Raw genomic sequence first — 25,278 nt, 5'->3', positions numbered from 1 at the left:
AAATCACTGTGGAATCAATGTGACAACTGACTGTCAGAGCACTGTGAAATACACACGTGTCCTCAGCCATAGTGCTGGTGGAGTGTTCTAATCCTCGCTTGTGGGGCCAATTCCTAAATAATGATGAAACCTACTACATGTAGAATCAGCTCATACCTCTTCCATCTTACAACAAGGAGATTAGGGGCAGGATTCTCTCAGCCCACGCTGGTTCGGAGAATCGCCGGACTGGGTGCGATTTGCGGTTACTGGAGAATCGGAGCCATTGGCGCCAGCGCGGTCGGTGTGGCGCCGGTCGTGGAGCGCTCTACGCAGCCCCCCCCCCCGGTGATTCTCCACCCGGGATGGGCTGAGTGGCCTCCAAAAAAGCCCGAGTCCTGCCGGCGCCATTCACATCTGGTCTTACCCGGCGGGCCCTCGGGGGCAGCCTGGTGGGGGGAGAGGGGGGACCCAATCCCGGGGGGTCCTCCACCGTGGCCTGGCCCGCGATCAGGGCCTACCGATCGGCGGGCCTGCCTCTCTAGGTGGGGGCCTCTTTTACTCCGCGCCGGCCCATGTTGTGTTGGGGCCGGCGCGGAGAAGGGTTACCGTGTATGCAGACCAGTCGCAGCGCACGTGCGTAGACCTGCGGCGCCCATTTGACGCCGGTATCGGCAGCTGGAGCGCCGTGGGTCGCCCCAGTGCCATGTTGGCCTCCTGTAGGGCAGAGGATCGCTACACTTAGCGGTCCGATGACGCCGTCGTTAAACTCTCCAGTTTTTACGACAGCGACAACACTGACTTCAGATGGGCGAATCCCGCCCTAGATTTTAAAGTAAATTTTGATGATTCTGACATAAAACATAAAACGTCACGTGGAAAAATTAAATTAAAATCAAATGATTGTGTCAGGCTTACTAACCTAGAAATCTTTGACATACACATCAATCTCCTATCACTTCACAGAATGGTATATTGATACAGCAAGGTGTTGCAGCAATTGACCATCCTCTTTTCAGTACCTGTTTTTTCAGATCGGTACAGGCTTCACTGAAGCACACGAACAACAGACCAGAGTTCTTTTGTGAACTACATCAAACCTATTTTCTACTACAAATTATAGTTTGCATCAACTAAACAATCTCACCAGCAGGAAATCCCATAACACTGAAAATACGATCCAGCTGGTCATGATGAAAAGGGTTACTTGTTTTGATATCTTCCTGGCGACAATGAAAGATGGGTTCTGACGTTAGAAGTTCTGCGAAAATGCATCCAATTGCCCAAATATCTAAAGTCAAAGATGAGATATAAAATGAGACAGAAATTTACAATCTTAAATTCATTGTGATCCATAACATGTTTTTGTTATCATTGTTTGGAGGTTGTAGGGCGCGATTCGGTTGAAATTAAATTCAATTTCGGGCACATTTGGCAGGATGTTTCTCAGTGGCTGCAGCACCGAAGTTCACCCCGCCATTTACCGCCACTTTACTGTTTTTTTTGGGCCTCTGGAAGTTTCTCCCCACTGAGTCCACACTTTAGTCGATTTCCTGCTGGCGAGCAATGGCTCCTCGCAGATCGGCTAGCCCCGAGCTCTGCATCCCCTCCTTCAGCTGTCAACATCCGAAACTGCGTAGCCTCACCTCACTGACAGTGCTAAACCCCTCAGTCCTGACAATGTTCATCTCTCTCACCCCCAAAATTGATCAGACGCCCTTCCTTCACACTTGACAGTGTTGAGCATGCTCCTCACCCACTGACTTTCTTCACCACCCTCTCTCACCCTGAACAGTGTTCAGCCCCGCTCATACCACATAAACACACAGAGGCACAATCAACCCCCTGCCCAAAACCACACACGCCCCCAAAATGCTACTCTTCCGACTTGGGCTGGACAGGAGCCAGGGACGTTGGGGTGTGGGAGGGGTCGACAATGTCGCAGGGAGTGTGGGGGTAGGAGGTGAGTAGCATTTGACACCTTGGAAGGATTCAACACAGTACAGGGTTCAGGAAGATCTGAGCCCTCTACGGGTTGTGAGAGGGGGGGAGCCCTGTTCAGGGTGGGGGAGGGGGGGAGCCCTGTTCAGGGAGGGGGGGGGGGGAGCCCTGTTCAGGGTGGGGGAGGGGGCGAGCCCCGTTCAGCGTGGGGGAGGGGGTGAGCCCCGTTCAGGGTGTGGGAGGGGGTGAGCCCCGTTCGGGGTGTGGGAGGGGGGGAGCCCTATTCAGGGTGGGGGAGGGGGTGAGCCCCGTTCAGGGTGGGGGAGGGGGGGGAGCCCTGTTCAGGGTGGGGGAGGGGGTGAGCCCTGTTCAGGGTGGGGGAGGGGGTGAGCCCCATTCAGGGTGGGGGAGGGGGTGAGCCCCGTTCAGGGTGGGGGAGGGGGTGAGCCCCGTTCAGGGTGGGGGAGGGGGTGAGCCCCGTTCAGGGTGGGGGAGGGGGTGAGCCCCGTTCAGGGTGGGGGAGGCGGTGAGCCCCGTTCAGGGTGGGGGAGGGGATGAGCCCCATTCAGGGTGGGGGAGGGGGTGAGCCCCGTTCAGGGTGGGGGAGGGGGTGAGCCCCGTTCAGGGTGGGGGAGGCGGTGAGCCCCGTTCAGGGTGGGGAGGGGGTGAGCCCCGTTCAGGGTGGGGGAGGGGGGGGGAGCCCTGTTCAGGGTGGGGGAGGGGGTGAGCCCTGTTCAGGGTGGGGGAGGGGGTGAGCCCTGTTCAGGGTGGCGGAGGGGGTGAGCCCTGTTCAGGGTGGGGGAGGGGGTGAGCCCCGTTCAGGGTGGGGGAGGGGGGGGAGCCCTGTTCAGGGTGGGGGAGGGGGTGAGCCCCGTTCAGGGTGGGGGAGGGGGGAGAGCCCTGTTCAGGGTGGGGGAGGGGGTGAGCCCTGTTCAGGGTGGCGGAGGGGGTGAGCCCCGTTCAGGGTGGGGGGGTGAGCCCCGTTCAGGGTGGCGGAGGGGGTGAGCCCCGTTCAGGGTGGGGAGGGGGTGAGCCCCGTTCAGGGTGGGGGAAGGGATGAGCCCCGTTCAGGGTGGGGGAGGGGGTGAGCCCCGTTCAGGGTGGGGGAGGGGGTGAGTCCTGTTCGGGGTGGGGGTGGGTGAGGGGGTGAGCCCTGTTCAGGGTGGGGGAGGGGGTGAGTCCTGTTCAGGGTAGAGGAGGGGGTGAGCCCCGTTCAGGGTGGGGGAGGGGGTGAGTCCTGTTAGGGGTGGGGGAGGGGGTGACCCCTGTTTGATGCACAATCAATGGACACGAAACGTAGATGAAGACCAAACGATAGGCTTTAATACGTAAGAAGTGGACCCGGCAGCAGACGTACAGATGAATGGCTGACTGCCAGGGAACATTGGTTCTTATACCCCGCCTCGTAGGCGGAGCTACCTTCCTCTCAGCCAATCGGCTGAGAGGCACATGACATACCTAGGCCAATGGGCAGCGAGTCGTCTGCACCAATGGCAGCTCACACTCCCAGGTACCGTAATACCCCTAGTCATACTACTACACCGTTCAAGGTGGGGGAGGGGAGTGAGCCCTGTTTAGGGTGGGGGATGCGGTGAGCCCTGTTCAGAGTGGGGGAGGGGGTGAGCCCTGTCCCTGTTGCCTTCCACACCAATCATTCCCCCCCCCTGCAAAACTGGTGCCTTTTCTCCAACATGCCCCAACTGCAACCCTGGTGCCCTCACCACCCATACAACCCCCCTCACCCCCCACCACCCGCAAACCACCCCCACGCCACACCGAGATACCCTGGAGAACCAGTCCGGGGACGACACTGACTTCCTGTCACAGCTGTCTCCAACAGCCTCCACCATCTCAGACAACCTCGGTTGGGCACTTCAGTGAAGAGACTCCTGGAGCCCTTCTGGTGCGGACCACATGCGTGCTGCGGTACATCAGGCAAAGGTAGGAATCCCCTGGGACAGACGATCGAAGGACGGCCCGACCCCAGGGACTAGCTGCGTCCAGACGGATCTCGGGCTTCTGGAATAGACAGTCCCATCGATAATGGAGATGCAGACACAGAGACGGGGACTACATGAGGAGCTGTCAGCAACCATCCAGTGCCTGCAGGTGCTGGTGGGAGAGTCCACCCCAAGGCCCCGGCACTCTGCCCCCCACACCGCGCCCCTGGCCCTACCGTTACCCGGCATCCGGTGCTAGCGGTATGCTCTGTGGCCGCCAGCTGGCATCCTCCTGAATGGGCTACAGTGGCCATCCCCCTTGGGTGGGCTGCATGATGCCCTGCCAGCAGGTAGTGTCCGGTTGTGTCTGTGGGGGCTGGGTGCAGTCGGTGGGGCGGAGTAAGGGGGTGGGGCACCCATACGGTCAGTGTCATTCTGCGCAACCATCAACCACATTGGGCAGTCAGTGAGGTGTACAGCAAGACGGCCGTCTTACAGGCCATGGCAGTGGCAGTCCACGCCTGGACACCTTGGTCCTAGAGGGGGGGGGGAGGTCACCCCACTCCAATGGCCCATCCCCACGGTCACCCCCTCCCTCCCCCCCCCCCCCATCTTCACGTGGCCCTGGCAGACGCCACCTTCCTCAGCCCCCCCCCCCCTCCCCACCAGCCAGCCCTGTGGCAGGTCTGGCAGTCCACAGTCACGCCTCTGGGAAGATGTCCTGCCTCCTCCTCTCTCCCTCAGCAGCCATAGCGCCTGTTTCTTGATTTTTAAAACCACAAGTGAAGCCCACAACGGCAATTCCTCCTGATGGTGGCAGAGTATGGCGAAGGCACCAGAGAATGGTCAGGTTAATTAATGATTTTCCGATGGTGTTTACCGTAAGTGCAGAGTTGAATGCATTGACGCCGTTGTCGAAGCACCACAGCATGGCATTCCGTCAGGCATCTTGCACTGGCCATGATTATCACCTCGTGCGTGATTCTCCGCCCAATCGCGTTCCGCGATTCTGGCATCGCTGGACGCAAAATTCCGCCCCATATTTTTGTAGATTGACAAAAGTAACAGCTAACTGAACTACACTCGAGAGTTAGCTTTAATCAGGACAAAACGTGCTCAGTATGTAAATTACGCAATCTCAAAGAAAAATTTTAGCAGCCTCAGGATTGAGGCTGTGGGAACTAGAAAAGTTATGCAACGTTGAGAACCTAAACTGAGGTGATGAAGTTTTTATTCAGCTTTCATGGACCAGTGACTCATAGGTGATAATAACAATGAAAGCATGTTCTGGCTCCACTAGCCAAACCTAGTCAGACAAATTATCGACAACCAGATTAAAATGAACAAATTATTGTACAATGCAAACAAATTAACATTCCTCATTCTGGAGGCGGAATTGCCCACCGTGGGGGCACCACCCCGGGGCCAGATCGCCCCGCGCCCCCCCCCAGGACCCCAGAGCCTGCCTGCACCGCCTTCTCCCGCCGGTAAGGTAGGTGGTTTGATCCACGCCGGCGGGAGTTGCTTGACAACGGAGGGACTTCGGCCCATCGCGGGCCGGAGAATTCGGGACACGGCGGGGGCGGGAGTCACGCCGGCCCCCGGCGATTCTCCGACTCGGCGAGGGGTCGGAGAATCCTGCCCAGTATGTGTAAAGCAGAAGGTCATTCATCTCGCAGACCGAACTAAGTCATCAAGCAGCAGGTCAATGGACACAGGCAAGGCTCCCGGAGTAATGGAGCCCAGTAGCGTCTGAGTAAGTGACTGGAGACTGTGAGAGAGAATGCGAGGGCATTGGGGCAGAGAGAGTGTGTGGGGTAGAGAGAGCGTGGGGGCAGAGAGAGCGTGGGGGCAGAGAGAGCATGGGGGCAGAGAGAGCGTGGGGGCAGAGAGAGCGTGGGGGCAGAGAGAGCGTGGGGGCAGAGAGAGCGTGGGGGCAGAGAGAGCGTGGGGGCAGAGAGAGTGTGGGGGCAGAGAGAGTGTGGGGGAGTTGGGAGAGAGAAAGTTTCACTTTAATTCTTTAGCTGTGATGGTCTGAGAATGTGAGTCATGTATAGTGTTTGTATTCCCCGTTGACAGCTTTACATGCAATATACAGCACAGAAATAGGTCTTCTGGCGCACCCCTTCAATGTTGGTATTTATGTCCCACATAGGACCTCATCCCACTCTTCTTGATCACACTATCAAGATAACCTTAAGCTTCTTTCTTCCTCATGTGTTTATCAACTTTCTTGAACTTAACTCTACTAGAATCATAGAATAGTTACAGCACAGAAGAGGCCATTCAGCACATGTCATTATGTCAGTTCTCGGCCCTAACATTGAGGGGCTAGGCCCATGCCGGAGTGGTTGGCGCTCTGCCGGCTGGCGAGAATGGCCTTTGGCGCCACGCCAGCCGGGGCCGAAGGGACTTCGCCGGCCGGCGGAAGAGTCAGCGGCTGCTGACGTCATCCACGCGCATGCGCAGGGGAGAGGGTCACTTCCGACTCCGCCATGGTGAAGACCATGGCGAAGGCGGAAGGAAAAGAGTGCCCCCATGGCACAGGCCCGTCCGCCAATCGGTGGGCCCCGATCGCGGGCCAGGCCGCCGTGGGGGCACCCCCCCCCGGGGCCAGATCCCTCCCTCCCCCCCCCCAGGACCCCGGAGCTCGCTCGCGCCGCCTGGTCCTGCCGGTATGGTAGGTGGTTTGGTGGTTTGTTCCCCGCCGGCGGGACCAGCATGACAGCGGCTGGACTTCGGCCCATCGCGTGCCGGAGAATCGCCGGAGGGTCCTGCCAACCGGCGCGCCGTGATTCCCGCTCCCACCGAATCTCTGGTGCCGGAGACTTAGGGACACAGCGGGGGCGGGATTTATGCCGGGCCCCGGCGATTCTCCGACCCGGCGGGGAGTTCGGAGAATCCCGCCCTGGATCCCTGGTCATGCACTCAGGTCCTGCGTGGACCAGCTGGCTGATGTGTTTGCCGACATCTTCAACCTCTCCCTACTACTTTCAGAGGTCACCACCTGCTTCAAGAAGACCACCATCATGCTTGTGCCAAAGAAGAACCAGACAATGTGCCTCAATGACTATTGTCCAGTGGTTTTGACATCGATTGTAATAAAGTGCTTCGAGAGGCAGATCAACTCCATACTCCCAGAATGCCTAGATCCATTGCAATTCGCATACCACCGCAACCGGTCCACAGCAGGCGCCATCTCCCTGACCCTACCCTCATCCCTGGAGCACCTCGCCAACAAGGACTCCTACATCAGACTCCTATTTATTGACTACAGCTCAACACCATAATCCCAGCCAAGCTCATATCAAAGCTCCAAAACCGAGGATATGGCTCCTCCCTTTGCAACTGTATCCTCGACTTCCTGATACATAGACCACAATCATTAAGAATAAACAACAACATCTCCTCCACGATAGTCCTAAATACCAGGGCCCTGCAAGGCTGCATACTTAGCCCCTTACGATACTCCCTATACACGCACGATTGTGTGGCAAAATTTGGCTCCAACTCCATCTACAAGTTTGCTGACGACATGACTGCAGTGGGTCAGATTTCGAACGAATGATGAGTCAGAATGCAGGAGGGAGCTAGAGAACCTAGTGGAGTGGTGTGAAAACATCAATTTCTCTCCCTCAATTTAAGCAAAACTAGAGTTGGTCATTGACTTCAGGAAGCAAAGTATCGTACACATCCCTGTCTGCAACAATGGGGCCGAGGTGGAGATGGTTGACAGCTTCAAATTCCTAGCAGTACACATCACCAAAAATCTGTCCTGGTCCACCCACTTCGCGGTACAACCAAGGAAGCACAACAGCGCCTACGCTTTCTCAGGAAACTAAGGAATTTTGGCATGTCCACATTGACTCTTACCAACTTTTACAGGTGCACTATAGAAAGAATCCTATCTGGCTGCATCACAGCCTGGTATGGCAACTGCTCGGCCCAAGACCATAAGAAACTACATAGAGTCGTGAACACAGCCCAGTCCACCACACAAATCCACCTCCCATCCATTCACTCCATCTACACCTCCCGCTGCCTTGGGAAAGCAGGCAGCATAATCAAACACCCCTCCCATCGGCCTACTCACTCTTCCAACATCTACCATCGGGCAGGAGATACAAGAGTCTGGGAACACGCACTAGTAGATTCAAAAACAGCTTCTTTCCCACTGTTACCAGACTCCTAAACGACCCTCTTATGAACTGATCTGATCTCTTCACACATCTTCTCTACTGAGTAGTACCACACTCCTGTAGTTTCACCCAATGCTTGAGTCTAAGTGTTTACATTGTGTATTTTATGTTTGCCCTATTATGTATTTTCTTTTTACGGAATCTGTCTAAGCTGCACGCAGAACATATTTTTCACTATACCTCAGTATACGTGACAATAAACCAATCCAATCCAATCCAAGGAATGGGAGACAATGGATGTGGTGCATTTGGACTTTCAGAAGGCTTTTGACAAAGTCCCGCACAAAAGATTAGCGTGTAAAATTAAAGTGCATGGGATTGGGGGGTCATGTATTGAGATGGATAGAAAACTGGATGGCAGACAGGAAACAAACAGTAGGAATTAACAGGTCATTTTCAAATTGGCAGGCAGTGACTAATGGGGTACTGCAGCGATCGGTGCTGTGACCCCAGCAATTCACAATATATATTAATGAATTAGATGAGGGAACAAAATGTAATATCTCCAAATTTGCAAATTACACCATTTGGATGGGACGGTGAGCTGTGAGGAGGATCCAGAGATCCTTCAGTGTGACTTTGACAAGTTGAGTGAGTGGGCAAATGAATTGCAGATGCAATATAATGGGGATAAATGTGAGGTTATCCACTTTGGTAGCAAAAACAAGAAGGCAGATTATTATCTGAATGCCCATGAATTAGTCACTGAAGGTAAGCAGGTACAACCGGTGGTAAAAGAGGAAAATGGTCTGCTGGCCTTCATTGTGAAAGGATTTGAGTACAGGAGCAGGGATGTCTTGCTGCAATTATACAGGGCCTTGGTGAGGCCACACCTGGAATATCGTGTGCAGTTTTGGTCTCCTTATCTGAAAAAGGACATTCTAGCTATAGAGGGAGTGCAGTGAAGGTTTACCGGTCTGATTCCTGGGATGGCAGAACTGACATACGAGGAGAGATTGAATTGGTTTGGATTGTATTTGCTAGAGTTCAGAAGAATGGGGGGGAATCTCAGAAAAACCAATAAAATTCTAACAGGACTGGACAGGGTAGATGCATAAAGGATGTTCCCGGTGGTGGGTGTGTCCAGACCAGGGGATGCCGTCTGAGGATATCGGGTAGATCATTTAGGACAGAGATGAGGAAAGGTTTCTTAACCCAGAGAATGGTGAGCCTGTGAAATTCGTTACCACAGGAAGTAGTTGAGTCCAAAACATTGTGTGGTTTCAAGAAGCAGTTAGATTTAGCACTTAGTACAAACGGGATCAAAGAATATGGAGGAAAGCGGGATTAGGCTATTGAGTTGGATGATCAGCCATGATCACAATGAATGGCGGAGTGCGCTTGAAGGGCCGAATGGCCTCCTCCTGCTCCTATTTTTTCTATGTTTCTATCTCAGAATAGAGTGGTTACGGCGACACGGTGGCACAGTGGTTAGCACTGCTGCCTCAAAATAAAGGGAAGTAGATTTAGGACTGAGGTTAGGAGGAACTTCTTCACCCAAAGGGTTGTGAATCTATGGAATTCCTTGCCCAGTGAAGCAGTTGAGGCTCCTTCATTAAATGTTATTAAGATAAAGATGGTTATTTGAAGAATAAAGGGATTAAGAGTTATGGTGCTCGGGCGGGAAAGTGGAGCTGAGTCCACAAAAGATCAGCCATGATCTCATTGAAGAGCCAGATGGCCTACTCCTGCTCCTAGTTCTTATGTTTTCACGGCGCCAACGACCCGGGTTCGATCCCAGCCCCAGGTCACTGTCCGTGTGGAGTTTGCACATTCTCCCCGTGTCTGCGTGGGTCTCACCCCCACAACCCAAAAAATGCACAGGATAGGTGAATTGGCCATGCTAAATTGTCCCTTAATTGGAAAAAAAAGAATTGGGTACTCTAAATTTATTTTTAAAAAATAAATAAGAATTCGAGCGGTTAGAAAAATAGAGACTATTATGAGATATGTACATACCTACAAACAAGTGTACTCCAAAATGCTGAATAATGCATCAAAATAAAAGTAAAAAACACAAACATAGACCTTTAAGAAAATAACTACAATAACTTTAGCACTCACATCACCCTTCATAAAATTTGTTTGTGAGTGAGGAGAAGAAGGCGTTGATTTATTTTTGGTTCTCTGTAGCTTTCTTCAGTCTTTCGACTCTGGCCTCTTGTATCTACCTTTGCCCTATCAATGACAAATGCGCCTTCAGTGTCTCAGTACTACGCTTTAAATTCCTTCTCTAGCCCACAAGCCTCTGTCTCTTCCTTTAAAAGCAACATCTTTGACCAAACTTTCTATATCGTCTTTACACCTGTCCATTTCTGTCTGATTACACTTCTTTGGCCCACTTTAGAATGGTTTCCTGCAACAATGTAAATCAATGAAAATTGTTCTGCCATTGCTACTGAGATACCAAGAATTGTTTGAACCAAAGTTTGGAGAAAATGACTTCAAACTTCCTCCTCTGTCTCGATCAGCTGTCTAGTTCCAGCAGTTTCTTATTTTATTTCAGATTGTCGGAATTTGCAGAGTTTAACTTGAATTCTGCAAGTTAAATTTCCATTACGACTAAATGGGATTCTGGTCGAGCATTCCATCTATTTTCTTTGAAAACACATCTACAAAAGGGACTGGAGTTTATGCTTAGTCAGGTTTCAATGCCTGGAGATTGCTTTCTCAGTTTCTTTTCATCTTTTTCTTGAAAAGTGAAAATCAATGGCCTTGGCATTAAGAACTGACTCCATCAAAATAGGTCATACAGACTGAATAGATTAGCATCCTGATTCGTCAATAACCTCTCATTTCTACATGAGATCAAGTACAAAATGGAACAATGCATCATCAATTTAAATGAAAACATTGTAAATGCTTATAATTCATTTATCATAGATGTCTTTTGACTATGTTGCACCACAAACAAATATTGAATCACCTTATGTGACTAAGTCTTCAATTTTCCTTTCCAATGTCTTTGCTGGATTGTCTGCTTATGCTGACGTAAACGTCTATCATTCTGCTAACAGAATGTTTATGTCATATTTACTGCACGTAGCATATTTACAATACATTTTTCTAAAGTAGTAACTAAACATTCAACACTGAGATTTCACTGGTGGATGCCCAAAGACAGGCCTACAGAGGCGAGGGACACGAGCTGGAGGCTGGCCGCAGAAGGGTGATGGCTGATCGGCAGAGGGGGGAGTTGGGTGGGTGGGAAGCCTCCTGACTAGGCTGATCACATGGAGCGAGCGTAAGAGAGCTGAATGGGCCGGTTAAGAGGGCTTGCGTGTTCGTGCATTTGAGGGGATTGAGGACGGACGTGGCAATGCTACAGGAGACACACCTGAGATAATAGATCAGACCAGGTTGAGGAAGGGGTGAGTCAAGGTTGGACAGGTCGAGGTCAAGGACAGGGAGGGTGCCAGCCGCGGCGAAATAACTAAAGGGTTTCATTGAGCAGATGGGGGAGTAGACCCATGGAGGTTTGGATTGCCAAGAGTGAAGGAGTTTTCTTTTTTCTCCCATGTGCACAAAGTATACCGTCAGAGTGAGCAGGGCTTTACTGGCGGGAGTGGCTGATACAGAGTATTCGGTGATTGCTGTGTTGGACCATGCCCCACATTGGGTGGATTTACGGGTGAGCAAGGAGGGCGATCAGCACCCGCAATGGAGATTGGAAGTGGGGCTGTTAGCGGATGAGGGAGTGTGTGGGCGGGTGAGGGAGTCCATCCAGGGATAAATCTCAGCAGCAATGGTTTGGGAAGCGCTGAAGGCAGTGGTTAGGGGGGAGCTAATCTCGATACGGGCCCATAGGGAAACAGTGGAGCGAGCAGAGATAGATAGGCTGGTTGGGGAAATACTCCAGGAAGACAGGAGATATTCGGAGGTCCTGGAGGCGAGGTTATTGAAGGAGCGCCAGAAGCTACAGATGGAGCTTGGTCTGTTATCTACAGAGAAGGCGGTGGAGCTATTGAGGAAGGCGAGGAGGACGATGTACGAGTATGGAAAGAAGGTCAGCAGGATGCTTGCACACCAGCTGATGAAAAGGGAGGTGGACAGGCAGATAGGAAGAGTGAAGGACAGAGGAGGAAACACTGTCTTGGACCCAGCAGGGGTGAATGGGGTGTTTAAGGAGTTTTATAGCCTGCTATAAGAGTCATAACCCCCAGCTGGGGTAGAGGGGATGATCGCAGTTCCTGGGTGAGTTGAAGTTTCCGAAAGTGGAGTAAGGGTTGGTGTAGGGGTTGGGAGCCCTGATTGGAATTGAAGAAATAGCAGAGGGGCTGAAGGCATGCAGTCGGGTAAGACCCCGGGACCGGACGGCTCCCAGTGGAATTCTACAAGTAGTTCTCGGAGGTGCTGGGCCACTGCTGGCGCGGGTATTTAATTAGGCAAGGGAGCGGCGTATCCTTCCCCCAACAATGTCACAGGCCTCGATCTCATTGATCCTGAAGTGGGAGAAGGACCCAGAGTTATGCGGGTCATACAGGCCAATCTCCCTATTGAATGTTGATGCTAAACTGCTGGCTAAAATCATGGCCTCAAGGATAGAAGACTGTGTCCCGGAGGTGATAGGGGGAGACCAGACGGGGTTTGTTAAGGGCAGGCAGCTAATGCCCAACATTAGAAGGCTCTTAAATGTGATCATGATGCCCTCCGAGGGGAGGGAGGTGGAGGTACTGGTTGCGATGGACACAGAAAAGGCCTTTGACTGGATGGAGTGGAATTATTTGTGGGAGGTGTTAGGACGGTTCGGGTTTGGGCAGGGCTTCATTGGTTGGGTTTGGCTGATGTACCAGGCACCAGTAGCAAGTGTACAAACGAATCGGATGATGTCGGGCCATTTTAAGCTGCAATGAGGGACTAGGGAAGGGTGCCCCATCTCCCCAATGTTGTTTAGGGGCAGCACGGTAGCATGGTGGTTAGCATAAATGCTTCACAGCTCCAGGGTCCCAGGTTCGATTCCCGGCTGGGTCACTGTCTGTGTGGAGTCTGCACGTCCTCCCCGTGTGTGCGTGGGTTTCCTCCGGGTGCTCCGGTTTCCTCCCACAGTCCAAAGATGTGCGGGTTAGGTGGATTGGCCATGCTAAATTGCCCGTAGTGTCCTAATAGTAAGGTTAAGGGGGGGAGTTGTTGGGTTACGGGTATAGGGTGGATACGTGGGTTTGAGTAGGGTGATCATTGCTCGGCACAACATCGAGGGCCGAAGGGCCTGTTCTGTGCTGTACTGTTCTATGTTTGTCCTGGCTATAGTGCCACTGACGATAGCGCTAAGAGCATCTAGGGACTGGAAGGGGGAGGGGGGGGGGGGGGGGGGGGGGGGGGTGGAACCCAGGGTCTCGCTGTACGCTGACAACCTGCTCTTGTATGTTTCTGACCCGTTCGGGGGGATGGGGGAGATGATGCGGATCTTAGGAGAATTTGGCCGGTTTTCGGGGTATAAATTGAATATTGGGAAAGTGAGATGTTTGCGATCCAGGCGAGGGGGCAGGAGAGGAGACTGGGAGAGCTGCCGTTTAGTGTGGTGGGAGAGATTCCGCTATTTGGCAATCCAGGTAGCACGGGAATGGGAGACATTAAATAAGCTAAATCTGACCCAGCTAGTAGAACAAACGAAGGAGGATTTTAGAAGGTGGGACATGCTTCCGCTGTCACTGGCAGGGAGGGTACAGACCGTGAAAATGACGGTCCTCCCCAGATTGCTGTTTGTTTTTCAGTGCCTCCCCATCTTTATCCCAGGGGCCTTTTTAAACGGGTAAACAAGGTGATCTCAGGTTTTGTGTGGGCGGGTAAAACCCCGCGAGTGAAGAAAGTGTTGCTGGAGCGCAGTCGAGGGGAGGGTGGGCTGGCGCTGCCGAACTTTAGCAACTATTACTGGGCGGCAAATATAGCCATGATTAGGAAGTGGGTAGTGGGGTGGGCGGTACTCCACAAGCCTGGTGGTAGTGGCGGCCCTGAGAGTCTGGGGGCAGTGGAGGTGGCAGAGAGCTGGGATCGAGAAGATGGAGGATTTATTCATAGATGGGAGCATCCCCTGTTTGAAGCATTTAGAGGAGAAGTTTGAATTGCCAGCAGGAAACGGATTCAGGTATCTGCAGGCATGGGATGTTTTGTGAAGGCAGGTTTCGACCTTTCCACACCTACTGCCACGGGGGATACAGGACAGGGTCGTTTCTAGAACGGAGGTTGGGTAGGGGAAGGTATTGGATATCTACAAAAAACTCATGGAGTCGGAGGTAACTCAGGCAGAGGAGCTAAAGGGCAAATGGGAAGATGAGCTAGGGGGAGAGATAGAGGTAGGTCTGTGGGCGGATGCCTTGAGTTGAGTACATCCTCATCATGTGCCAGGCTCAGCCTGATACAATTTAAGGTAGTTCACCGGGCACACATGACGGTGGCCCGGATGAGCAAGTTTTTTGGGGTAGAGGACAGGTAGGCGAGGGGGCCAGCAAATCATGTCCACATGTTTTGGGCATGCCCGAAGCTTAGAGGATTCTGGCAGGGTTTTGCAGATGTCATGTCCACGGAGCTGAAAACGTGGGTGGTGCCGAGTCCAGAGGTGGTGATTTTTGGAGTGTCGGAAGATCTGGGAATCCAGGGGGCGAGAGAGGCCGACATCTTGGCCTTTGCCTCCCTGGTAGCCCGGAAACGGATATTGCTAATGTGGAGGGACTCGAAGTCCCCGAAATCGGAGACCTGGGTTAGCGACATGGCTGGGTTTCTCAGTCTTGAGAAAATCAAGTTCGCGCTAAGAGGGTCCATGCTGGGGTTTGTCCGGAGGTGGCAGCCGTTTGTCGACTTCCTCGGGGGAAATTAACTGTCAGCAGAGGCAAAAAATTTAAAAGGGGGGTGGCGGGGAGTTAGACTATTTTCTGTTTAGGGTAGGAGGGCCTTGTTAGGGAGGGAGATGATTTATGCAATATGTTTAATATTTGGATTTGCATTCATTACTGTTGTTGTTACTGTTATTATTATAAAATTAAAAATACCTTAAAATTAAAAAAAAAATACTGCTGACCACAAAAGCTTTAAATGGCTTTAAAACATAAAGCCACGAGTAGATAACAACCTTTACTTCTGGAAATAAAAGATGTGGTCACCATGAAAAGAAAAGTGAGCTCTTTGCCCTCAATAACAGATGAAAACATACCTGTTGCATTTACTGTGTGCATTCCTCTTCCCATTCTCCAGTCTCTCCCATCCACTCTCCAGCTTCCGTTAGCCAACACATCTGCCACTTCCAACAAAATCCCACCAAATATCCCTTGAAGGTATCACTCCTTTCTTAACACCCTGATTTATTTTTTCCACCAGCACTTTCTGACACTTTCCCCTGCAAGTTACAGGAGATGCAACATTGCCTATTCCTGCTCTTTCTTGTGAGACCGCACTTTGTGTTCACTTCCTTCGTGCTCTTTCACAGTGACAATGCTCTGTGACAGGACTGCCAACACACAAACTATCTCTATGACCAGCAACATTCTCCTGTCTGCCACCTCACCAAAATCCTCATCTAAGGCCCATTGTAATAATCCACGGGAGGCAGGAGTTCCGTCACCACACCAATATTTATTTACAATAACGATATTACAGGAGCATCTACAAACAGTGCTGCTAGCAGTCCAGTCAACTTAAGGCTGGCTCACAAAGCCTACACAGGTGCTTATATGGGCCCCCTCAATGAGCTATCATTGAGGGAGCTCATACTCCAATTGGCCAACCAATAAAGCCAATTGGAGTTCATTTCACCCCCCCCCCCCCCAAGGTCCGAGGAATTCCTGCCAGCTGGCATTCCTCTGAGCTTCTTCCTGCTCCTCATGTCTGGGTCTGTCACCTCTGTGTCGTCCGCCGGGTCGTTCTCCGACGTGGGTGGGGTGTACCTTATAGGTGCCCGCCTTTTCCTTGATGACCTCCTTGGAAGTTGTTCTTCCTCCTCGGGGAGAGGTGTCACGGCGGCCTCGTCGAACGTGTCCATCTCCGACTCTGATGACTGGATGACGGGGTCTGGAGAAATTGCTCGGGGCAGGGGTGTGGGTATCTTTTCCGTTTGGGCTATCCCAGCTTGAGGCGGTCCTGCTTCGCCTGCCTCCAGGTGTGGTTCCGCTGCCCTTATTTGGTCTAGGTGTTTCTTTAGCACCTTACCTCCTATCGAAACCTCATAGGATATGGGCCCTGTTTGGGACTCTACCGTGCCTTTGACCCACGTTGGTCCATTCCCATAATTCTTGACCCAAACCGGTGCCCCCACCTGGAAATGTCTCTGCTGCCGACTATTATCATGCCCCCTGCGTTGGGCCTCCTGTTGTTTCTCCACTTTCCCCGTTAAATTTGGGAAAAGGAGACTCGGCTCGTTCGCAGCCGCCTTCCCATTAAGAGTTCAGCTGGCGGTATGCCCATTGTGGAATGCGGTGTGGTCCTGTAATCAAACAGCCAGCGGGAGAGCTTTGTGTCCATTGACGCTGCCGGCTGCTTCTCGAGTCCCGCTTTAAGTGTCTGGACCGCTCTCTGCCAGGCCGTTGGTCGCTGGATGGTAAGGGGCCGTTGTGATGTGACGGACTCCGTTTTCCTTCAGGAATTTTCCAAATTCCCCACTTGTGAATGCCGTTCCGCTGTCCGACACCAATACCTCCGGAAGTCCATGTGTTGCAAACGAGGCCCTGAGCTTTTCAATTGTCGATGCTGTGCTTGTCGCATTTACCCGGTGGACGTCCAACCATTTGGAGTGGGCGTCCACTATCACCAAAAACATTGAGCCCATGAAAGGGCCGGCGTGGTCAATATGCAGGCGGGTCCACGGTCTACCTGGCCATTCCCACGGGTGCAGTGGCGCCGCTGGTGGCACTTTTTGCCCTAGTTGGCACTCCTGGCACCGACATACCAAGGCTGCTATGTCTGTGTCCAAACCTGGCCACCAAACGTAGCTTCGAGCTAGCATTTTCATTTTAGACACCCCTGGGTGTCCGTGATGTAACTCGGTTAAGATAGCCTGACGGCCCTGAGCTGGGACTATTACCTGGGCTTCTCATAATAGGATACCATCTTCTACGGTTATTTGGTCCCTTCTGCTCCAGTATGGGTGCATCTGGGACTCCACTGGTCTTTCCAGTTCGGGGAGGCTGGTACGGGAATCGAACCGTGCTGCTGGCCTGCTTGGTCTGCTTTAAAAGCCAGCGATTTAGCCGAGTGAGCTAAACCAGCCCCATGTGAGCTAAACCAGCCCCTTGACTGTTCGACATGAGTCCTGATTGGTAGAGGTTGCTAATGTGTGAGTTGAGGGTACAGTGGTTGAGCAGTGTTAGAGGGGAGGTGGGGTGGTGAGTGGGAGAAGTCACTGGAAGTTGCATGTACTGACTGACCTTGATCGCTCGTAGGAGGACACAACTTCTAGCACCGCAGCCAGGTTCTTACGGTCAGAGTCCTGGGATTCACTTCCGTAGTACCTGTTGTGGTGAATGTAATTCACACTGTAATATATGATACCATATTATTGTAAGCGCAGTTGCGTTGCCTGACCACTAGGGGGAGTAGCACTGGGAATGCATAGGAGTTTGTACAGGGCTCCACCTTTGGCTCCGCCCACAGCTCCTCCCCTGGACTGCTGTATAAAGATCGATGCCCAGAGCCAGCCGACCAGTTCATCCAGGGTTCATCGTGTTACAGGCTGGCTCTGTTGTAAGTAGATTAAAACCACTGTTCATATCTTAAAGCACGTGTCTCGTGAATTGATGGTCTCATCACCTGTGCACATTCTCTTCGCAGGACAAGCCTTGAAGGCCTTCTCACTTCCTGCTTAAACATGACCTTTCCTCATTTGATAAATGTCTCCAGCATTCCAGTAGAGAGCCTGGGAGCCCTCTTTCTTCCTGTTGCTCCATTGCTAGTGTTACTCCTTCCCTCAAAGCCTGTCATTAACATTTTGACCAGCTGCTGCAGCCTGACTGGACGTCCCTTTGAGAAGTTCAGGCTAGATGTAAGTTGTATTAACTACCCTGACTGAGCTTACATAGAATTTTGTGATGGGCTGAATGCTGCAATCATTGAGATGAACTGGCTGCATAAACCTACGTGCTGCCTACAACACCTTCACTGGGGATGGGTAATTCAGTATTGCTATCTTCAGACTCAAAAAAGAACCTAACCAAATCATTTGCCTCTTTTACTTTGGAATGATTTTGGACACAGTAGTCTCCCTGTATCTCACCCAAGCATCCATTTTTCAAATCTAAGCCTAAGCAGGTTGTTATAATGCTCTTTGGGGGCAAAGGACTGTGCTCCATTCGACTGCTCCCTCACACTGCTGAGTATGAACTCCCCTGGTAAGTGGGGACGGACTTTCCCCTTAACAAGGGAAATCCACACAGTATAAAAACGCTGACCTGGCAGCAGGTCAGGGAAGGTGGCCCTTCGGGGACAGGATTTATAATTCGGAGTTTGTGAACACCGTAATAAACCTGTCATTTATTTCTCCCCTCCCGTGTGTTCCTGTCGTCACTCCCACTCAGGATCTACATTGGCGACGAGGGTGAAGTGGAGTTTCCACAGCCGCCGTGCATTCTACCACCAGCCCACTTCATTCAGGCCAACGGGGACCTCCAGACAGGGAGATGCCACACATCGGGAAACTCGGTCAGTTCGACATGGATACCGATGACTGGATCCAATACATAGAAGGGGTGCAATGTTTTTTAGGTCGAATGGGGATGAAAGGCAGACCGTTATCCTGCTGCGGCAGTTGGGGGACCCACCTACGCGCTTGTCAAGAGCCTCATGCATCCGGACAGACCGACGCCAGGGCACGCTGGCCGACGCCGAGCGGGACTATGCACAAATTGGGAAGGAGGGCCTGGTAGTTGTATTTGGTGTCCAGAAATTGCACCAGTATGTCTACAGGCAAGCATTTATGGTCTATACAGACCACAAACCATTACTTGGACTATTCAAGGAGAATCGAGTAATTCCCCTGATCACATCTGCCAGGGTCCAGCGATGGGCATTGCTTCTAGCAACGTACAGGTATACACTGTAACACTGCTGGACCGTGGATCCCACATGCCGACCCACTGAGTCGCCTACCCCACTCCACAAGACCACCGGCAATGACCTCCACAGCGTAAGTAGTAGCGGCCCTCCACTTTATGGATTCCGTGTCAGAACATGTAAAAGAATAGAATCAGACAGACCTGCAGCTACCAATGGTCCGACACATGGTCTTGTATGGGGGCCAGCACAGAGCTTTGCCTTACGACCTTCAGGCCTGTACGTCAAAGCTCCCAGAGCTGAGCATGGAGGACGCGTCCTATTGGGGGTCGTCCTGGAATGGGGTCGAGCGCTTTTGTTGCAAGACCTCCACGATGGATACCCGGAAGTGTCCATGATGAAGATGCTTGCCCACAGCTATGTCTGGTGACCCGGGATCGACTCAGATATCGGGAAGGTGGCCTCGCACTGCAGCCCATATGAAGAGAACCAGAAGGCCCCGGCGGCTGCACCAATATACCCTTGGAGATTGCGGGGAAAACACATTCATATCGACTTCACTGGCCCATTTCAGGAAGCGACATTTTTCTTGGTGGTGGGCGTTCACTCGAAGTGGCTCAAGGTTCACAAGGTGCAGACTGTGACCTAGAAGACAACAGTCGATAAGACTGCGACACACATTCAGCACCCTGTTGGGTAACGGGCCAGCGTTCACCAGCACGGAGTTCAAAGCATTTATGACTGCAAACGGAATCCGACATATATGGGCCGCCCCGAACCACCCAGCATCGCCAAGAAGACGGTCCAAACTTTCAAGAGTCTTTGGAAATGCAACTGATCCGGTTTCTATTCAGCTACCAGACGACCCCCACCGCCCACGGGTGTGGCACCGGCAGAGATGCTGATTGGCCATTGGCTCTGGACCCTCGTCAGCCTGGTCATCCCGGACATTGGTGCTTGGGTCCGCCAGTTCCAGGACCGTTCCGAGATGGATGCAGGTCAACGCTCGCAGTAGCGCGAGTTCAAACCGGGGATGCAGCATTCGGCGCAATTTTGGTGCCAGTACCATATGAATATCATGCATGGTATTCCGGGCCATGGGTCCAGTTTCATACTCGAGCAGGGTGCAGGGACATGAAGCAAACCACCATCTGGACCACATCTGCGCCACATGCAGGGGCAACCAGAACAGACTCCAGACGCACCAGTCCAGATCCTCCCGTGGTCCCTGTTGCTGCCTAGAGCACCATGCCGGTCACCGTCACCTCAGCACGTCGAAGCCAGAGAAGCTGAGATGCCTGGCACCTCGTCGGAAGACTCCAACGTCAACTCAGATATGTTTCGAATCACTAGCTTTCAGAGCACAGCTCCTTCCTCAGGTGAATCACCTGGTATTGTAAGACAACTCAGACATGGACATTGACCCGCCTGCCATTGTCATCCAGTTGCATGCAGCACTGACACTTTTGCCGGCCACAGCCATGCCACCCCCACCTCGACGATCCACTCGCAAATGTCGGTCGCTGGTACATTACACACCTCCCGGACCCAACCTGTCAAAACCAGACCACCATCCACTCCCAAAGCGGGCAAGAGGGCCTCAGCCCGAGGACATGGACGTTTCTCTGGACGTTTCTTCTTCATTCCAGAGCGAGGAACCCCACATTGGGATGGTGGGGGGAACTTGCTCAGAGCCACCCCTGTCCTTTCTTTCAACCCGCTCTCCTCCAACTAACAATTACCTCCTCACCACCCCCATCCTGCTTTCAATCACCTGTGCTCTAGTTTCCTCAGAGATTCAAGGCCTCTAGGAAATGCCTTTCTGGCAGCAGCCAGCTTTCCTAGTGGTGTGACTGGCAACGGAGGGCATCCAGCTTTTAATTGCTCAGAGTACAGTAAATAAGATTAGAGAGTTACAGGTCCTGATTGGAATGTGGAAATATGATGTTGTGGTGATAACAGAGAGCTGACTCATTGAAGCGCAGGGCTGAGTGTTAAATATTCCTGGGTATAAGGTGTCCGGAAAAGGAGGAAAGAAAGGAAAGGGGGAGGGTTGGCGGTACTGGTGAAGGGGAGCGTTACAGTGCACAAAGTCATAATGCTCATTCGGAGAGTTGGTGCAAATACAACAGACCGAATGGCCTCCTTGTGCACCATAAAAATTGTGTAATTGTGTGATTGGTCAGCAGCTCTTGGAAGCTGGGGTTGCGATGCCCACCCCCGGGGTCTTAAATGGAGGGGAGGCAGTGGTGTAATGGTAATGTCACTGGACAATAATCGAGCGACCCAGAGATCAGAGTAATGGTGTAATGGTAATGTTACTGGACAATAATCGAGCGACCCAGAGATCAGAGTAATGGTGTAATGGTAATGTCACTGGACAATAATCGAGCGACCCAGAGATCAGAGTAATGGTGTAATGGTAATGTCACTGGACAATAATCGAGCCACCCAGAGATCAGAGTAATGGTATAATGGTAATGTCACTGGACAATAATCGAGCGACCCAGAGATCAGAGTAATGGTAATGTCACTGGACAATAATCGAGCCACCCAGAGATCAGAGTAATGGTGTAATGGTAATGTCACTGGACAATAATCGAGCGACCCAGAGATCAGAGTAATGGTGTAATGGTAATGTCACTGGACAATAATCGAGTGACCCAGAGTAATGCTCTGAGGGTCTGGGTTAAAATCCCAACACAGCAGATGGTGAAATTTGAATTAAATAAAAATCTGGAATTAAAAGTCTAACGATGACCATGAAACCATTGGCGATTGTTGTAAAACTCCATCCGGTTCATTAAGGCCTTTTAGGGACGGAAAACTGACATCCTTAACCGATAGGCCTACTTTTGGATTTGGATTTGTTTATTATCACGTGTACCGAGGTACAGTGAAAAGTATTTTTCTGCGAGCTGCTCAAACAGATCATTTAGTACATAAAAAGAAAATAAAATAAAAAGAAAATACATAATAAGGCAACACAAGGTACACAATGTAAATACATAGACACAGGTATTGGGTGAAGCATACAGGGGTGTAGCATTAATCAGGTCAGTCCACAAGAGGGTCGTTTAGGAGTCTGGTAACAGCGGGGAAGTTCGTGCGTGTTCTCAGACCTTTGTATCTCCTGCCTGATGAAGAAGTTGGAAGAGTGAGTAAGCCGGGTGGGAGGGTTCTGATAGGAGCTGGTTTAGCAGTGGGCTAAACAGCTGGCTTGTAATGCAGAACAAGACCAGCAGCGCGGGTTCAATTCCCGTACCGGCCTCCCGAACAGGTGCTGGAATGTGGCAACTAGGGGCTTTTCACAGTAACTTCATTGAAGCCTACTTGCGATTGTTATTATTATTCTTTGATAACACTGCCCGCTTTCCCCAGGCAGCGGGAGGTATGGACAGAAAATGCCCCTCAAGGGCAATTCGGGATGGGCAATGATTGCTGGCCCATCCAGCGATACTGACATTCCAGGAATGGAAAAAAATCCGAAGGCCCAATGCTGGTGAATTAAATGCCTGATGAGCACTTTATCCTAGCAGGCCTTCACCAACTGAGGTGACGTGGGGCTCCCACCAGTTCTCCAGCCAGCAGGTGAGACTCCAGTCACCAACATTCAATTCCGCCCAACGTACTGCTCATTTAATTCGGAAATCATTGAGTTCCTAATCTAAATGATTACATTGTAGATCAGCATTGAAAATTTTAATTGTTCTGGTCCAAAAGTAAGCTGTGAGGAGGATGCAAAATAATATCTATTGGATTAAGTGACTGAGCAAGAAGAAGCATTATGTGGGGAAACATGAAATTATCCACTTTGGTTTCTCACAAGGAACCTCATTTAGTAACCTACCAATTGCTTTTGTGTAATGTCTGGCTCCCAGCAGTAACTCCGGTGCACGATACCAAAATGTTACTACCACTGGATCCAAATCAGCCAAAGGCTTGAGTGGAGAATTAAACAGTCTGGCAAAACCCATGTCCGCTGGAAATTAAAAATATGTAAATTACAATTTAAAACATGACTTTTTTCTAATTACTGACATGAATAATCTCAATTGTACAGGTATTCCCGAAAGTGTGTATGGTTTATATAATATAAAGTTACATTACGAAAAACATTTGGCGGGGCCCCAATCAGTACATAAACTAAATTATCATCCATTACTTTCAGCACTTTAAAATAGGAGTTAAAAAAAGGCTCATAATCCCTTTAACACATGTTTAATATTTTGGGATTATGGCAGAGACCAGATTCACCTTTTTCCTTACCTCACTCCTAAATGCACAGATACTAAATAGATGGCACCTAAATGCAAGTTAAATCATTATTTTTCAGTTCAATTCTTACTGTGAAAGGCAACATTTTAACCTTACAATGAAAGATCATCTCAACCTGAAACAGTAACTGTTTCTCTCCACAGATGCTACCTGACCTATTGAGTGTTTCCAGCATATTTAGCTTTTATTTTTAAATTCTCAGCATCCGCTGTATTTTGCCTTTATATTAATATTTTACCTTGCCTGGTCAGAATAATTACAGTGCAGAAGAAGGCTATTTGGCTAATCGAGTCAGCACCGATCCTCTGAAAGAGCACCCCACCTATGCCCGCTATCCTGCCCCATCCCCGCAACACCACCTAACCCGCACATCTTTGGACACTAAGGGGCAATTTAGCATGGCCAATTCAGCTAACCTGCAGATTTTTGGACAGTGGGAGGAAACTGGAACACCGAGATGAAACCCACGCAGGCAAGGGGAGAACGTGCAAACTCCACACAGTAATCCAAGGCTGGAATTGAACCTGGGTCCCTGGTGCTGAGGCAGCAGTGAAAAATGAAATGAAAATCGCTTATTGTCACAAGTAGGCTTCAAATGAAGTTACTGTGAAAAGCCCCCAGTCACCACATTCCGGCGCCTGTTCGGCGAGGCCAGTACGAGAATTGAACCGTGCTGCTGGCCTGCCTTGGTTTGCTTTAAAAGCCAGCGATTTAGCCCAGTGTGCTAAACCAGTGCTAACCATTGTCGCCCAGCTCACACATCAGCATGCTGCTTTCACGCATTAAAGAAAGTAACTGATTTAAATAATAAATGAAAATTTCCCAGTGATGTTGTTGGCCTAGAATAGGAAAACAACCAGATTACTTGTACAAGTGTATTGTTTACAAAACTGTAATAATTCCAGGATGCGCAGGCTAAAAGGCAAAGCCGCAGAGTATAAAACAAATGTCCCAGCCAGGGACTATCGGGAACTGCCAGTCTGGGTCTCAATATTTAAGGCCCCACTGGTGAGCCTCTATTGGGTGGGCCCCCATCCGCTCAACACAGGAACCCATAATCTACGATGCCCACGGGGAGATCAATCAGTGATCCCCCATGGCCTTTGTGAGGGTTACAACAAAATCAAGCTTCTTGTGTCTTTGTTCCTTTAGTAACGAGGAAGCAGGCAAAAATTTATTTTAACTATGGACAAAATTCTGCGTAAAGCAGAATCTTGTTCCGAGTACAATCCTTGCTGGGGGGACTAGTCTGTTTCGGCCCTGTCTTGAGCCAGCTTTTATATCCGGCCCCAGGCAGGTGGCCTTGGAAGTCCCACGGGAAGATCAATGATGGTTTACCCATGATCCTCGTGAGAGTTTTGACAGTTCCTAATTTCCAAAAATATCCATCTTTTATCAGACAAGGAGAGTCGGCAGGTGACCTGACCATGGAGAAATGAGCTTTCTTTTGCCTTCATCTGACATTCTTTTCTACGCACTTTGCAGTTCAGGGTCAGTGAAAACAATCAGGAACACAATCTCATACTAGCCCAAAGAAGCTGGGAACTCCAAAATGTCTCCCTAACGAAGATTGGTCTTGTAGCAATATCTGCAAACACACACCTATGTATAGGATATCTGATTTGTTCTGAATCTATTCCAGTTACCACGGTGGTAGTGTAAAGGCAGGACTTCATCTCTATTGTGGGGTCACACTTCACAATGCTTACATAGGATGAGGTAGGATACATGGCACAGAAACAAGCCAGTCAGCGCAACAATCTGCGCCAGTCTTTACGCTCCATAGAATCGAAGAATCCCAGTACTTTTGCCTCACAATGCCAAGGAACTGGGTTCGATCCCGGCCCGGGTCAGTCCGCGTGGAGTTTGCACATTCTCCCCGTGCAAGTGTGGGTCTCACCCCCACAACCCAAAGATGTGCAGGGTAGGTAGATTGGACACATTAAATTGTCCATTAATTGGAAAATAAT

At 50.9% G+C, this 25,278-nt stretch overlaps 1 protein-coding gene across 1 annotated transcript in view; it reads right to left on the bottom strand.

Annotated features, from left to right (window-relative positions):
• The window catches only part of cdk19 (cyclin-dependent kinase 19), a 347,911-nt gene that overhangs the window by 142,666 nt on the left and 179,967 nt on the right, over window positions 1-25,278 (bottom strand). Inside the window, exons 6-7 of the mRNA XM_038799152.1 lie at window positions 22,881-23,012; window positions 1,127-1,270 (exon numbers count right to left, since the gene is read on the bottom strand). Coding sequence (XP_038655080.1) covers window positions 1,127-1,270; window positions 22,881-23,012 — 276 coding nt within the window. The remainder of the gene's footprint in view (window positions 1-1,126; window positions 1,271-22,880; window positions 23,013-25,278) is intronic.

Source organism: Scyliorhinus canicula, chromosome 6 (genome assembly GCF_902713615.1).
Source record: "Scyliorhinus canicula chromosome 6, sScyCan1.1, whole genome shotgun sequence".
NCBI classification, from domain to species: Eukaryota; Metazoa; Chordata; class Chondrichthyes; order Carcharhiniformes; family Scyliorhinidae; genus Scyliorhinus; species Scyliorhinus canicula.
This window is presented reverse-complemented; position numbering and strand designations above follow the sequence as displayed.